The 17,703-nt window shown below is 31.0% G+C and overlaps 1 protein-coding gene across 2 annotated transcripts in view; it reads left to right on the top strand.

Annotated features, from left to right (window-relative positions):
* The first annotated feature begins 649 nt into the window (after positions 1 to 649).
* Positions 650 to 17,703, top strand: part of LOC118180005 (thioredoxin domain-containing protein 11) — a 72,407-nt gene continuing 55,353 nt past the window's right edge. For both annotated transcript variants that reach the window (XM_085823508.1, XM_085823507.1), the window contains exons 1-6: positions 650 to 871; positions 5,133 to 5,343; positions 8,163 to 8,390; positions 13,877 to 13,970; positions 14,047 to 14,150; positions 14,232 to 14,297. In XM_085823508.1, coding sequence (XP_085679634.1) covers positions 705 to 871; positions 5,133 to 5,343; positions 8,163 to 8,390; positions 13,877 to 13,970; positions 14,047 to 14,150; positions 14,232 to 14,297 — 870 coding nt within the window. In that variant the 5' untranslated portion in view covers positions 650 to 704. The remainder of the gene's footprint in view (positions 872 to 5,132; positions 5,344 to 8,162; positions 8,391 to 13,876; positions 13,971 to 14,046; positions 14,151 to 14,231; positions 14,298 to 17,703) is intronic.

The following is a 17,703-nucleotide window of genomic DNA, read 5'->3' as shown; positions in this document are numbered from 1 at the left end:
TTTTATAAGTCTAACGCAAAATATACAGTTCTTTCAAATACCGAATTTTGTTTTTATATTTACTATAACAGAAAATAAATTACTTGAGTCAGAACTTTTAAGGGTACATCAAATTAGCATGTATGTAATCGATTTTTTTCATTAATTACACACATATGGTTATATATATATAACAATACAAACTTAATGTATATATTTTTAAAATTTGGTATTGCCGTTTATATTTAAGGATGTATTTTGTTTTGATTAATTTGACAGGTACGTATTCGTTTTTTTTTTTATTTGCACATATTTATCCTTATCATTGCCTTAGTAGCAACTTCCTTTCTTCTTTAATTTCTTATTAGATCAGTAAGCGTCTAGAAACGATCCACATAAAGCCATCTTTTAGGAAGGAAAGTAATAAAATCAATAAGAAATCATTAAATTATAATATCGTTGTAAAAGGGTTGTACAATCAGGAGAGAAACGAAAAATGTTTGGTCTTTTTTCAGTTTGGACTTTTTCATCGCATAAGGATAGATTTCAAATTACTTGTTATTTAAAATAAATAGAGTTTCAGACATGCAAAAACCGCTAGATTTTCGATAACCGGATTTTATTACACATTCTGTTTTAAATACCTCCCACTCTTTTATCGGCGGCATGTGCCGTGAAAGGTTACGCTCCTGTTTCTGTTTCCTTTTTTTGATCATGACGTCATCATGGCGACGAGTAATCTGGGGAAAGATGAGGATGATACCAAAATACGTGAACCACGTGGCGATGCATCTTCCCTCACAAAATATTTACAGATTATGAATTCTTATGGACGCGAAATTATTTTTGTGATAGCTCTCGTGTTCACAGGTATAGCTGCTATACAGAACGGGTACGAAACTGTCTTTTGTTTACTAAGGCCTAATGTAAATATGCGAACCGGTTTTAAACTGTTCCCGGCAAAACACAACACGTAACTTATTTGAATGTCAGTTCGATATCCGCTAATACACCAGCTAAAGTTTCGCTACATTTTATATATATAATTTCTCTGTCACATTAAACACAGCGATAAACTGAATGGTTTCTGTTATTAAACTATGTAATATTACTCTCGCATTTTTATGCTAATGTGACACTTGTATAATATTTGAAAAGAGTAAATCCAACATATGGAAATAAACATTTTAAATCTGTATACATGGGTTACTAAACAAAATATTTATCATTTTTTAAATTTAATTGTAAAAGCTCATCTTTTTATAAGACATAATTAAAAAACTTTTTTTTGTTACGTTAATACTCATGTAATAGTATATTTTTAGACTTCATAATTTTAGTTTCCAATGCTGTATAAATCAGTTCATATTAGCTGTTGATTAAAACATTATTCTTTTTGATTATTAGATGGTTCACATTAGAATCACTGCAATATGTAAAATTGCAAGAATTATGCACTCAGCTGCATAAAAGTCTTTTCTTAATATTTTTATGAATAATTTTTTAAATATTGTGCATGCATAATTGAATGCAGTCATTTAGTTTGAGAAATTCTCAGCATGACCTATATTAAATGTCTTTTTAATAAGAAAGAATATTTTGGCTCTGTGCTTCTAGATTAAGCGCATGTATGATATTTTATGTATTACTGCAGAAGACATGCAAAGAACTGAGTGTTGTAATGATACAGTACAAATTTTACAATAATTTGCAGGAATTAAAAAAAAAGGAACACCTTTCTCTGGGTGTATTTTCAACAATTAGCTTTGTGAATATTCTTAAAAAAATGTGAATTTTTAATTAAAATTTGACATGAATGTGTTATAGTAAATAGTATAATCAGTTCAGCTTTTATTCTTTAAACAAATTCCAGTTTTTTTTTTTTTTTTTTTAAATAAGATTATAACTTTAAAAAAATTCTAGTTCAAAGTTAAATTTTAATTTAGATGGAGCAACATAAATCAATAATAAATTTTGTTATCTGGAATAATAATATGGTGTGAATTCTTGATATCTTCCTTTGTTTAATTTGAAAATTATTTAGTTGGCAGTGCAGAAAATTAAAAGAATAATGAAATTTGTTTTTCTGGTAAATTTTTATTATTGTAATTTTAATCATCTGAAAAAAATTATAATCTTAATACAAAATTATCTTTTTAAGTCTTTTTTTTTATAGAGGGGAGAAATCAAATTGATTAATTTGTAATGTTATTGAATAAAATGGATTATGTTAATATTTTTTTTTCACCTGTTTATCTCAAGAATTTGTTTAACACAAACTGTGCTCTTGAAGTAATTTTTACAAAGGGATCATAAATAGTGTCAAGTGAGCATTTAAAAAGTGTGGATTTTATGGGTTTTTATGTACCTAATATCTAATACTAGTTTTTAGATTTATTTTTGGAATTTACTTTGGTCTGTTACTGTTCAGGAATGTATATATGTGTGTATATACATACGCATGCATATGTACATACATAGATGCACACATATATGCATATATATACTTACATTTCTGACTCTGGTCCCAAACAGAAAAGTACCTTTCTTTTTTAACCCTTTCGCGCCTAACGGGACACATACGTCCCAAGCAAATTTCAAAAAATACTCTTGGGATAGAAACACTTCCCTGTCTAATGGGAGACTTTCCCACCAGTCCTGCCAATATTTTTGAAGGTATTTTCATTCACAGAACATAGATGGCACTACCGTACATAATGCAATTCCCGCGTTTTTGAAGTGTTGTAGCAGCTCATTCCACACTCTACGAACGTAAATAGTTTAGTTTTGGAAAATACCGCCTATTTTCGATTAAATTTTAATTTATCCATAAATCTAAGGCCAGATAAGTTACTCACGAAGCGGATTACCTCTAATAAACTGGTAAGTGGCAAAGTTTTACTTCCGGTTTTACTATCGGGACATATGTGTCCCTCTCGTCTTGGATAGTGGGAACACATTGTCCCAACAGTCCTATGTGATCATTTCTCTAGATATTATATTTTTCGGTTACTTTTGAAATAGTTGCTTATTATTTTTAATTTAGGCACATATTAATTCAATCTAAAATGACTCGACGCCGGGGACTTACTAATGAAGAAATCAAAAAAATTTTAGAAAAGTCAGATGACGAAGATATTGATTTGGATGATGAAATAGACGATCCCGATTTTCAAGAAACACACAATATGCAGTACGCATCTGATTCAGACAAGTGTGAAATGGATATCGATCATTATACCATTCCCCAAAATACAAAGAACAGCAATGCTTTGAGTGATACTGATACGGCATCACTTTCATCAGTTGATGAGATACCATCAGCTAATGCTTCAGGCTGCAAACCAATCTTATAGTTTCATGCAGATTCAACTGCCAACCTCGAATGACAATTCCAGCACAGTCATCGCCTAGTTTGTTATTCAAATTAAATCGTTCAGCTACCGAATTGGACATGTTTCTCAAGATATTTCCAAAAAGTCTTATGATTTGGATCGCTCAATGCACAAACCAATGACTCGAAAAGTTAGGACAAACAATTCACCCTACAGACCCCTCTGAAATTATGCTTGTCCTTGGATGCATGCTTGTCATGTCTTATAATAGGGTGCCGAAATTCTCTCATTATTGGTCATCTAATCCTTCTTTGGAATGTAGCAATAAAAAATGCTATTTCAAGAGACAGATGTAAAATGTTGCTGTCGAAACTATATTTTGCTGCACCAGAAAAGACAGAAAATGCAAGTAAAACATACTATATTGACAACGTTGTTTCGTGCCTGAAACAAACCTTCAAACAGTGCCGAAGCGAAAGCTCATATCAAGCTATTGATGAATCAATGGCGAAATTCAAGGGACGTTCGTCCCTCAAACAATATATACCGATGAAACCTGTGAAAAGAGGGATAAAAATTTGGCAGCTATGTGATTCAAAAACAGGATATGGATATGACATGAACATTTATTCCGGTTATTAAGTTCAAGCCACACTCGGGGAACGGGTAGTATCAAAGCTAACGGAGACAATCCGAGGTAAAGACGTGATGCTTGTGTTTCACCGATTTTTTACAAGTGTGCACCTGATGGAAACCCTGAAATTTCCTACTGTTGGTACGTGCATCAAGACACGCAATGATGTTCCTAATTTTGCAACAAAACTAAGCAAAAGGGGTGAGGCTGAGTTTCTCGTAACTAAAAATGGAACATTGTGTGCGAGGTGGCTTGATTCAAAAGAAGTGATGATGCTAAGTAATTGCCACGAAGCAAAATACACAAAGGTAAATCGCACCATGAAAGATGGAAGCAAAGAAGAATTTGAGTGCCCTGTGGCAATTAAATTCTACAACAAAATCATGGGAAGTGTAGACCTTGCAGATCAAATGGCAAATGTCTATGAATTAGATCAAAAATCTTGCAAGTGGTGGAAAAAAGTATTTTTTCGCCTATTGATGAACGCAGTGGTCAACTCATGGATTGCGTACTGCGAACTCAAACATCGTAAAACCCCACTTCTTGATTTCATTGTACCTCTTGCAGAAGCCTTGATGGCGTCTGGAAAGCTCAACGCACAGTATCAACGCCGTAGAGGAACTGGACGCCCATCCAAAACATCACGAAGCTTACTCAATGTTGGTGACCATCTGCCAGTAACAACAAAAACACGACGGCGGTGCCGTAAATGTGCACAACAAAAGAAGGAATCGCGCACTAAAATAATGTGCACAATGTGTAATGTCGCATTGTGCATTGATTGTTTCAAACCATACCATTCGTAATTAAATTTTCATGACTAGAAAATCATTGGTTTTCTTTACAAAATTACTCATTGAAGACTACTGGGACACATATATGTCCCGGTCCCAAATCAGTGTTCAAAATTTTTCTAAAAATATAACATCTTAACTTTTAGCATTCTAGAGTGCTCTACTCATAGTTTATGTTATCAAAATTGTTCTCTTGTAGAAACAAAAAACTCGCCGCGAAAGGGTTAAATTTGCCAAGTATAGTGTTCTTAATTTAATCTAATGTATATTAAATGTATGATTGTATTTATTTGTTTGCTTCAATATTAAGTTGACAGTAAAACTCTGTTCTTTTTATCTGGTAATATTTATATCCTTAGTTTCATACTAAGCTGCCGTTTTTAATTTTAGACCCTTGAAAACAAAGAAAGTAAATCCTCCAGGTATTTTCTTTGTTCCTCCATCTTTAGTCACTGATTTTTACCAAGGAAACGTCCAGCAGTTGTTATCGTTGCAATCAGAAAAAGATGTTTCATTGGTCGTATACTATGCTCCTTGGGATGCAGCATGCATTCAGGCCAAAGAAGAGATTGAAACTGTTGCCAAATTTTATCACAATGAGGTGAGATTAAAAAAAAAAAAAAAGTATTGTTATTTAAGCATATTATATTAGGTGAGATGAAAACATTCCAGGGCTGAATTATTATTTTAATGAAAATAGATTTATACAGCTTTCAATCCTTTCTCCTTGTACATTGATGCAGTGTTGCCATCTTTTTTTAAACCTGTGAAAAGCTGTTTGATAAGCATTTTTAGCAAATTTCTTCTCACAGTTTTTCGATAATTTCTTCTATTGTTTAAAATCTTTACCGTTTTAATATTTTTTCTGTTTAAAAAAAAAAAAAAAAAGGAAAAGGTCTTTTGGTCTCAAGTCTAGTGAATAAAGAAGTTATTGAACAGTTTATGAAAAGCCAAGAATGACCATATTATAATAGGTGATATGTGGCTATGCATAATCATGAGGAAGTATCCATTGGTATTCCCTCCTCCTCCCATTTCATGCCAGTTTTCCCAAGTCATGAGTTTCTTTTCCAGTTTTGTTCAGTTTTATGCAAAATTTAATGTAAATTCATTGTTCTTACAAATCATGTATTTTCTTTATTAAAAATAAAATAAAAATTAAGAATGAAAAAATTATTTCTCTGCAGCAAAAGGCTATAGCAGTATAGTGTTTTTAAAAATTTTTAAACCTGGGTGTGGAGGGGGAGACATTTTAGAGTTTCAGAGGGAATGCTGCCGTACTTTTATTTAGATGTTAAGTATTGGTTTCAGTTTCTGAATATAAAAAAGTAATTCTAGTATTTATCAATATTTTCTATACTTTGTGTTATTTAATTTATAAAGCACATTAAAAATAATTTAAGTAAGTGTGTATATATATTTTTCCACTTTGGGAAAGAAGAGGAGGAATGATCTAGCAGTGGTGAAAGGGGTGCTTTGGGCAAAACAAGTTGACAACTCCTGGTTTAAATAGTGCATTAATATATATATAAACTTATTTGAAATTTAAATGTAACAAGGGAAAAAAAATTATCTCTGGACTTTTTGATGATGTCTTTTAAGATCATTTAATTGAAAATTTTCTCTTCTCATAAAAATGTACTATATGAGATATTTTTATTAATAACTAATAGGTTACATAATTTGATTTTTGTAAAATATAACTATACTGGTCCATTTTTATCCTCAAAATAAATCAATGATTATATTATTGATTTTTGATTTTTCTTATTAATTATTAAAATAATTTGCCATATTTTAATGTATGGCATCATTATTTGCTTCAAAATTCCATATCATACATCATTTTTGAAAAATTTGTCTTCATCATTGCTTGCTGATATTGTGAACTCTTAATCGTTTACAATATTAGTATTCATGTGTAAGTTTTACTTCGTATGTGTAGGTTACAAGTTTAAAGTTTTTTTTAGTTAATACAGTCAAATACCGAAAATCCGCCGACCTGAAATCCGCCAACTCCTGAAATCCGCGTTGCCTCTCAAAATATAAATATTCAGTTTGTAGGTTCCGGAAACCGCAACATTGAGTACGAAATATCGAAGAAAAAATACTTACCAAGTAATGATGTCATAATTACCGAATAATAATGAGTCATAACAAAAATACCAAATTATTGACATAAAAGAAGTTTTAAAAAGTACGATAAAAGTTTTCTCGGCTAATCTTTGAAATATGGTAACAGGTAGTTTGGCAACATTTTGGTAAGGCGATAAAGGTTACTAGCTAGGACTTTAGCAGTGTACATCTATAAAGTCAAGAGTGTGCGCAGTGCCATTTTTGTGCAACTCTGGGATGTTTTTTTAAGTGAAAATAGGTTGACATGTACATGGATACCGTGTATGTGCAATTCTTAAAAACGCGGCAAGCAGTTTGCGATTCTGCACTTTCTCCCAATTTTGCACCTTATCTTCGTCATGATTAAGCACTTTTGTTCCATAAAAGTTCTAGCATAAGCGTAATTCGGCTAGCAGATTGTTAAAAAAAAATGTTGAGTAAAAAAAAAAAAAAAAAAAAAAACATGCCTTTACTTCGTGAAAACAAAATGGTGTCCGAACAAAAACTAGCAGGTTGCTGTAGCAGGGTTGGTCGCCAAAAAATCGCGAAGTTACCATAATCCAAAGATTAACCATTTTCTCCCTCTAATCGCTGCATCGAGGTAAAAAAGCAGACGATTCACTCAACTCTTCAAGTTCACGATTCAGGTTGTTTATTTTCTGAGCTTTGTTATTTCACAAGATTGTTTAGTGCTACCTTTTCTTATATCTTGATATTTTGTGGATAAATTAAGAATATTTTAAATTTCAGCCCTTTTTAATACAATGACAGATAAGAAACGCATTTATAATTTTACTTGCTTGCAATGTTGAAAAATGTAAACACGTTGCATTGACAGTAACGCAAAAAAGTGCAAATTTTGCAAAAGATGGAGGCAGGTGCTACTCCTTGATTTATAGCAGAATGGAATGGAATTGCGACACGATTGTGTATGATATACAGAAAAATAAAGAAAAGCTGTTGAAATTTTACAGCAACGGTAATCTAACACCGGAATTCGAAACCGGAAATCTTTGCATGAGGCGAAATCGGCAAACCTCGATGCTGTGTACCTATAATACAATGAATAATATAATCAATTTATATATGTAATAATAATTTAATGAATATAATAAATTATTGCAATAATGTATGTAATAATTTAATTAAATGTATCTAATATGCTTATTTATTTTGCACTTTTAGTCCGAATATTATGCTTTATCTTTTCTGTCCTGAAATCCGCACAACCTCTGGTCCCAAGCTTTGCGGATTTCTGGACTTCTACTTCTACTATGATGTTAAATTAATAAATTACATTTTCAGGTATTTTTTGCTGCTATAAACTGTTGGTGGCCTGAAGGTGAATGTCGAAAGAAATTTAGTGTTCCTTCATACCCTGTTGTACTAGTCTACATTCATGAAATAGGCATTGTTCGGTATGAGGGGCCACTCATATCTACTTACATCATATCATTCCTTGATTTTGTTTTGACACCATTAGTGCCTTTACATCATACAGGAGAATTATTAGATCTTCTCACTAAGCATGAAGTTAGTAATTTTTTTAAATAATTTCAGTTGACTTTTAGTAAATAACTGTACTTTTTGTAAATCTAACAGTTTTTCCTTTCTTAAGGGACTTCATGTTTAAAAATTTAGTTATTTAGAATTGGATTAAAATTATAATCATCTTAATTATTTGCACTAACTGCAAAAACATGTTATTAGCAAAAATTATGAAGTATCTAAATATGATAGTTTTGTTAAAATATAAGTATGTTTACATAAAATATAAAATATAAGGAGATAAATTTACCAAGAAAAATAGCAAAAAAGTAATTGGAACCCTCTGAAAAGAGCAAGCTTTTAGATCTGTGATATTAAAAAAAAAAAAAAAAAGGTTGAAATAAGCATTAAAGAAAGGGGGAAGAGAATGATGCTATCACTTCATCAGTTTTGCTCAGAAATAAAAGAAAAGTAATCAGTACACTTAATTTTTTACCTTTTTTAAAAGAAAATAAGCAGTTAAAATAAAGTAAGTAGTTCCCTTTCTTATTTTTAGAATTTAATATCTTTTGGTAATATTTTTATTATTAGACATTTTGTAATTCATTAAGAAGAAATCTTGGTAATCATGTAGTATATGATATAACACTTTTAATTAATTAGTTATTTTTTAGATGATGGCTGTAAAATTAGTTGTTGTTTTGATCATTTCTCTTTTTCACCATCTTGTTGCACATCTGAATTTAAAAATAGCATTTTAATGGCACCATCTAACATAAATAATTTACTAAGAGCAGTTGATCACAAACTGCATGGTTACCAAAATTTTTCTTTGTTTAAAAAAAAAAAAAAGATAAAAAATTATGTAAGAAATAAGGTTAGATAGTATGTCACTGAAACAAGAGGTACATTAGTACTTCAGAAGTAATTGATTTGTTACAAAAAAACTTGAAGGGAAAAATTATGAAATTTTTTATGATATAGTCAAAAGTCTTTAATTCGGACTCGTTGGGACTTTGATTCTGAATTATCGGTTTTTCCGGATTATAGATCATCGGTTTAAATCTGGTAAGATGGCATGCAGAAATTATAAAATTAAAAATATGAAACCATAATTTATGAAATAAAGAGCAATTATGATCTTAAGAGTATCAAAATTTACAAAAAAAAAAAAAAAAGCTTAATATTTATTTGTTTACTTTATTAAACATTTCTTTCAACGCGTGCATGCATAAAGCATACATTACGCATAGTCGAAATTAGAAAATTGCAACCAGAAAACTATTTGATGTGTATTCGTGGTATTTATAATGACAAGAAATTTGATTTAAATCATATCAAAGATGGAGTACATCAAGATGAAATACTACATTTTGTAAGGAATTATAAGCTAAGTAAAATAAAAACATCTGCCCTGAACTGACAGATCAGCTTCCAGTTCATTGCGCTGCGATGTACCCCCCCCCCCCAACAGAGCAGTGTGAAATTGATGAACAGATTTCGGAATGGTTATAGAAACAAAAGATATGCCTTTATCCATTTTTTGCAGCAATTCTACTTTTTGTTTGATGGACATCGAAACATGCTTTCGCTTTGTAGATCCTTTGGCAGCTCCAGAATCGGAAATTCTTTTTGACATAATCGAAAGTTCAAGCTTACGTTTATAAAATTGCTCTAACAGTCTGCAAAAAATAATAAGCCGGATCCAATTAGAAGATTAAGGAACAACGCAATCTGCAACATTAACTGAAATAGATAATTAGATAATTTTAGCTTAGCTTATACCATCCGTTATACATTAAACGCACATGCGTAAACGTATTATACGCATGGGTAAATGCATATGCGCATGCATAAAGGTATTATGCGTTTACACATACGCAGAAAGTTTGTAGATTTGAGGTCCGGATTATGGACGTCCAGATTAAAGACTTTTGGCTGTAGTATATGTCTATTTCTTTTTTTCCTTTAAAGATATTTTTTTTTTTTTTTTGTGTGTGTGTGTGTATGTATGTGTGATTTAAACTTCATATTATGAAAAATTTATTACAGCTATTTGAGAAAAAATGCTAAATTGCATTTATAAAATTAATTTCATTTATAAATATGAAATAATGATTATGATATTCTGAACATGTAGTAATGTAAATTATTGTATTCCAAATTGCAATACACATTTGCTCATGTTACCTATCTTACATGATTATTACTGCATTAGTTTTAATAAAATTTTTATTATAGTAAATTTCTGATGTAAATTATTCTTAACCAAACCTTATTTGATGCTTACTAGATAGCATTTTCTGAGTAATCACTGAATGAAAGCAGTTTTTCATAGGTTTAATTCTTGATGGCTGAACAACAATTATGTAGACTGATAACTAATTATTCTTGAAATAAATCTAAAAATAGTCTTGCCTTAATATTTTCTGTCATTTTAACACTGATTTAATTTATTGTATTTTAATTCTGTGCCTCCTTTCATTTTTACCTGAGACAGTTACTTTACTTGCTGCTGTCTCAGCACAAAGGAATTGGCTGCATATGGTATTTGTGTTTGCAGAATATTAATATGAGCTATCTTGTAATAGAAAGTAATCCGTGAAGGTATTCCTTCTAAGACAGATTGCCTGAAGTGCTTTATGATTCCGTAATAATATAAGTAAGTATCATAACATTGAAATACTGATGTAGTCTGGTTTTGATATACTAGTAAAACAACTGAATTAGACTTCCTTCTCTGAAGGCTGTTAACAATCATTATGATTGGCACTGAAGTTAAAACTAACTGGCTACATAGTCCAGTAAAAAATTGCTAAAATAAAAAATATTATTAATTTGAGTAGCAATTGAAACAATACATTCGAAAAAAATGGCCAAAGCAGTGTGATTCTTTATTTATTGTGTGTGCAAGTAATTCTCTTTTAAACATTCAAATTGTAATTATCACTGATATTAGTTACAAATTTATTTGAGGTGGTTAGCAAATTAAAACATTTCATTAAATGGCAGAGCTTAATATGACTTTTTAGAGTGTTTTGAAAATTTAAATAAATGTCTAATGAAGTAATCAAGTAAGCAGTTTTTGAGTATTGCCATAATAAATAAAAGCTGAACATGTCTAAGTACTATTAACAATTAACTTTTCTGCGGCAATTTAGCTAGAGCAAATGAGAATGAGCATATATTCTGTCAAGAAAAGAAAAAAAGATGAACATTCAAGAAGAAATTTCTCTGTATTAAGCAGCATTTGTAATAGAAGGAAAATATTGAGTCAGTCCATAAATTCGTATGCATTTTTTGGTAAATTTTTAAATAGTATAAAAAGGCACAATTTAACATTTTAATCAATTATATATTTTCCTCCATTATCTACAATGTCTCGCCATCTTACAGGCAGCTTTTTTATGCCATTGCTGTAGAAAGACTCTGGTTTTGATGCAAAAAAACTTGAAAGTTCATTGTGTACATCCTGTTTAGAATTTAATTTTTTTTTCCAGTAAAAAATTTTGTAAGGCATGAAATAAATGAAAATCACTTGAGGAAATATCTGGGGAGTAAGCATGATGTGGCAAAAGCTCCCAATTAAATTCACTAATTTTTTGCAGCATTGTTTGAGCTGTATGCGGTCTAGCGTTGTCATGATGAAACAACACTTTCTTGATATTCACTAATCGTGGGCGTTTTTTGATCAATTCTGAGTTTAGACGGCAAAGTACTTCACTATAAACTTCTGAATTAATTGTTTGATTTGGTTCTAACAGTTCAAAATGTCCTGAACAGGGTTCATCATCAATGCTGCTTTTTCCAACTTAAAATTTTTTAAACCATTTCTGGGCAGTCCTTACACTAAAAGTTTGTTCACCATGTACACTATTAATTTTTATAGCTGCAAACCTGGCAGATTCACCACACGAAAATAAAAAATGTAGCACAGCATGTTTGTACTGATTATCTATATTCATCTTTTATGGGTACTAAAGTCCATTCGATATTTACGAAAGTTGGTGATGAACTGAATAATATGTTAGTCAAACGTTGACAAGTTTCAACAGGTTCAAAATTGTATTGTTTTAGCAAATGTGTCATAGTGAATTCCATGCATACTCTTAATGCGCATGAACTTATGGACTGACCCGATAAATGCCCAGTACTAAATATTGAAGAAAAAGGAAAGCAGAAATGAATTGTAAATTAAGCTGCTTGCAAACTGAACAATAGTTAAGATTAGAAATCATACTGTTTATAATGGGCTGTAGATTAGTAGTTATGAAAATGTTCAAGGAAATTCATCTTTTCAAAACAGTTTTGGTTGAAAAAATTTGAATATGTGATCAAGAAATAAAAAAAAAATTTAAGCAGTGTTGCAAAGTCCATAGCTTGCATTCATCCAGAAAATCTACTGCAATTAATGCATTGAAATATTTATTTTTTACAGTAATTTTAGTTGAAAAATTGTTTGCATTTTGGATGTCTCTTGTTGAGTTTAATTTTTTTTTTAATATTGGTATTATGCATATTAGATACAGTCAAAAGTCTTTAATATGGACTTGTCGTGACTTCGGTGATTCCGGATTATAGATCATCAGTTTAAATCTGGTAAGATGGCATGCAGAAATTATAAAATTAAAAATATGAAACGGTAATTTATGAAATAAAGAGCAATTATGATCTAAAAGGTATCAAAATTTACAAAAAAAAAAGCTTAATATTTATTTGTTTACTTTATTAAACATTTCTTTCAACGCACGCATGCATAAAGCATACATTACACATAGTCGAAATTAGAACATAGCAACCAGAAAACTATTTGTGCATTCGTGATATTTATAATGACGAGGAATTTGATTTAAATCATATCAAAGACGGAGTACATTGAGATGAAATACTACATTTAGTAAGGAAATATAAGCAAATAAAATAAAAACATCTGCCCTGAAGATAAGGATAGTGCTGACAGATCAACTTCCAGTTCATTGCGCGCCGCAACATGTCTTCCCCCCCCCCAGAAGAGCAGCGTGAAATTGATAAACAGATTTCAGAATGGTTATAGAAACAAAGGATATGCCTTTATCCATTTTTTGCAGCAATTCCACTTTTTGTTTGATCGACATCGAACATGCTTTCGTTTTGTAGATCCTTTGGCAGCTCCAGAATCGGAAATTCTTTTTGACATAATCGAAAGTTCAAGCTTACTTTTATAAAATTGCTCTAACAGTCTGCAAAATATAATAAGCTGGATCCAATTAAAAGATTAAGGAACAATGCAATCTGCAACATTAACTGAAATAGATAATTAGATAATTTTAGCTTAGCTTATACTGTCTGTTATACATTAAAAGCACATGCATAAACGTATTATGCGCAATCGTGAACGTGCATGTGTTGACGCATGCGCAGAAAGTTTGCTTTGAGGTCCGGATTATAGATCATTCCGGATTATGGACATCCGGATTAAGACTTTTGACCTGTATATGTATTTTATTTATTCCTATAAAAAATTTTTGCTTAATCACATTTTTATTTTTTAGGGTGTTCTAGTAGCATTTTTTGAATTTAAAGATGGCTCATACCCAAATGGCTATAAACAATTTTATTCTGCTGCCATTAAATCATTAAATACAGGTATTCCCATATGTTTATTGCAGTTTGCATAGACTGGTATAGAATTGTTGAAATATTAATATAATTCATTTTGTAGATCCAAATAGAAGAATATGTTTTGCTGTGATAACTAACAGGAAAGATGCATTGCATTTTAAACTGAAATCAGACATCCAGTTATTTTTGTGGAACTCAACTGAAGTAAGTTTATATTAGTTTTTAAAACTTTTAACTAAAACATTCTGCCTAATAAATGAAATCTTATCCAAACTTTTGCTTTAGGTATATTCTGAGGTAGTGCTAAATCATCTTGAAATATTAAAATGGGCATATTCCAATTTGAAACAGGTTAGTGAAGCTTTCTTCATTAATTTCAAATAGTGTATTGTGTGTTTAGTAATGTATATATTATTTCTAATAATACAGAGTCATAATTTTTTATTTAAAAACAAAATTATTTTAAGTTATTTCCGTGCAGTATGCTGTTGAAAATTAATCAGTATAGACAAAAAGTAAGAAATTTAGAATCAGTTCCAAAAAGATTCAAAATAAGTAAAATTCAGTACCAGTAAATTTCAAAATTACCTATAAATATGTAAATTCATCCAGAATCAGAATGTAAACCAGTAAAGAAATGTGAAATACAAAAACCACAAAACATAAATACAAATACATACAAAGGAAAAGGAATACAATCAAATTTGATGTTATCAAGAAGAGATACATAAGATATATTTGAACCCTATCCCCTTCCTCCTTGAAAACTACTGTGTTTCTGTTACCTAAAATTAGCTGATAAATCTATCTAAATTATTTAATTACAACAGTTCACCCAAAACTCTGGATTCTTCACCGACGCAGTGTAAGAATTCCAGTAATGGTGGTTCATGTAAATCGTTGTAAACATAGGTCTGTAGATTTGATGAATAAGCGAAATCGAAACTGATCAGCCAAAGCATTTGATAAGTGAAATAAATGCTTAGTTTGGTCTTAAAAGAAACAGTATATTTATTTTCACGATTTCCATTCTTGTTTGAAACACGTTACTTATTTTTACCTAAAAATATAACAAATTTTTAAGAAATAAGGCTTATGCAACGCTTATCATAGAACACTCCAAGTAATGACGTTTTTTGCTCGACTCGTTGCCACATGGCGAATCTTAATAACTATTCAAAACATTACACCATGTTGCCACTTAGGAAATCTTAATAATTATATAGAAACATTAAATTATGTTCCACTACAGGTCAAAGGACGTCACGGTATTTTCGACTTTTGTCAGCACAGCCATAAATTCTTCAAAATTCAGTTGAGCTCTGCCTAACATCTTTCTTAACGGTTCCTTAATAGTTTTTATAAGACGTTCATAAAAAGCTACCCACCATAGAGCAAGCTTGACGATAAATTTCCAAGTCAAGCCATCATTTGCTAGAAATTTTTGAAAGTCTGCTCCTTTAAATATGCTGTAAAAATACTGTAAATCTTTGGCAGCATATTTGAAAGTCTTTACATTGTCTGAATAAAAGGTGCGACAGTTTCCTCTTCTCGAAATAAAACATCTAAGAGCCAAAATGAATTTGTTTGCAGAGATATTAGAAATGAGTTCTAGAAATAATGCTTGTGTAACAGCTCATGTAAACAATACGATGTACGAGTTCTGAATGTCATTTCCAGACTTGATGTAAACCGGACCCGTGAAATCCCCACCTGTAACATTGAAAGGTGGAGTTTCAACAATTTGGTCTTTAGGTAACTGAGCTGTCATTTGTTTTGCTATTTTTACTGCATATTTTCGACATATTAAACAGTCCCCTAAGACTATTCACCAACTGGCGCAGGGGCGTAGCTAGAGAGGGCCAATGGGATGACATCTGTCCCCGGGCGCAGCATCCAAGGGGCACCAAACTGATGTTATGAAATTTTAGAAATAAATGTTTTCTATCCTTGGCAAGTAGTAGGGGACGCAAAATCTTCAGTTGTCCCTGAACACTGAAAACCCTAGCTACGACTCTGAACTGGCGGCCTTTAGGAATCTCCTCCATTATTACGTTATTATGAATGGTATTATGTTCCCTTTTTACAATTAATTCAGTACATTTGGAATCTTTAGGAAGAACTGGATGTTCTTCATCAACTGTATGTTTGGTTTCTTCTAATCTTCCCTCAATTCGAAGAATTTTATTTTCATCAAGAAACAGTGCCAAGTTGAATATATTAGAGTTTGGAGAAATTGACTTGTTAGATTGAAGGGCCTTAATTTCAGGTGTGAAGAAATCCATCTGAGCTTTACAAACAAAAATATTTCAGCGTCTTGAATTTCAGAAACACTTAATTTGCCACTATTAGCAGGCAGTTTTCTTGCCTTAGCAATGAAACGATTAATCAATGCCACAATTCTGAGAAATTTCAGCGCATTACTGAATTTTGTTATATCTAATAGTTGTCAGCTCTTTTCACAACAGTGTCATAAACAGATATCTTACTACAGCGTTCTAGTTGTTAATCATTTTCCACATCAAAATTTGGTTGAACTGGCCAGTTCACTTTTTTTTTTTTTTTTTTTGTGTGTGTGTGTGTAACCATTCTGGTCTAAACCACCAAAGTGAACAAGTCTTCAGAGAATTTACACTCAAACCTCTGGTTAATAAATCATTAGGATGTTTTTTACCACTACAATGTTTCTAGTTATTGGGATTTTTCAAGGCTTGAATGTCTGCAACCCTAATTAGAGGCAAAAGGTTTCCAGTTGCTAGAAGATTCTTTAATCCAGTGTAATACGATTTGCGAATCTGTCCATAAATACACTTGTTGGCAAATAAGATTAAATAATTTAGTTAGATATTTTATAAATCTAGCTGCCGTCACTGCTCCCGTCAATTCTAATCAGGATAATGTTAAGGCTCTTAAGAGGAGTTACTCTGGTCCTTGATAAAAATGAAATTCGTTCTGATTTCACCAAACTTATTTGTATATCAGAAATATGCTACACCTCCATATGCGTTATTACTTGCATCACAGCATACGTGTAAAGAAATGTCACTATTTTGCTTCTCAACATTTTGAAAGTATTTTCTATCTATCGATATTTCTTGTAAATGAATTATTTTTGCAAGCCACTTCTTAAATTCAGTTTCAATATCATTTGGAAGCGGTTCATCCCAATCAAAACTCTTTACTTATATATGTTGTAGTAGGATTTTAATTCTGATCACAAATGATGATATAAATTCAGTTGGATCATAAATTTTAGGAGTAACTTGTAATGTTCTTTTAGTATATAATATACAACTAGTTGAAGAGGATTCTAAAGATTTTAAATCTAGTTTGATAGTATCATTTTCTGTATCCCAGTCAAGGTCTAAAATTTTAGCTTGCACAAAGGAATCATTCATTGATAAACCGTTTTTTAACCACATGTCTTTTAACTCCTTAGAATTGGAATTAAATTTATGTAGATTCATACTTGTGTGCTTTAAATCGTAACTGCATCAGATGACAATTGGTATGCCTTTTCTATTCTACTCGTTCCATTATAAAAATCATCGACATATAAAGATGAATTAATCATCTCATAACTTTCAGGATTTTTAGTGATGTATTTTTAATATGGTGTTTTGTTGTAGTTGCTAGAATGAATGGACTGGTACTAATACCAAATGGTAAAGGTGTCATGTTCTTAAATATTTGCGATCTTCCTTCACAATACTTATCATTAGAAATGCCTTTTCTGTATCAGCGGAAAAAGCGATAT

The sequence above is a fragment of the Stegodyphus dumicola genome, chromosome 9 (genome assembly GCF_044657685.1).
Source record: "Stegodyphus dumicola isolate Sdum_Otavi_A_Nest chromosome 9, ASM4465768v1".
NCBI classification, from domain to species: domain Eukaryota; kingdom Metazoa; phylum Arthropoda; class Arachnida; order Araneae; family Eresidae; genus Stegodyphus; species Stegodyphus dumicola.
The sequence above is the reverse complement of the archived record's forward strand: the minus strand, read 5'-3'. Positions and strand labels throughout refer to the sequence as shown.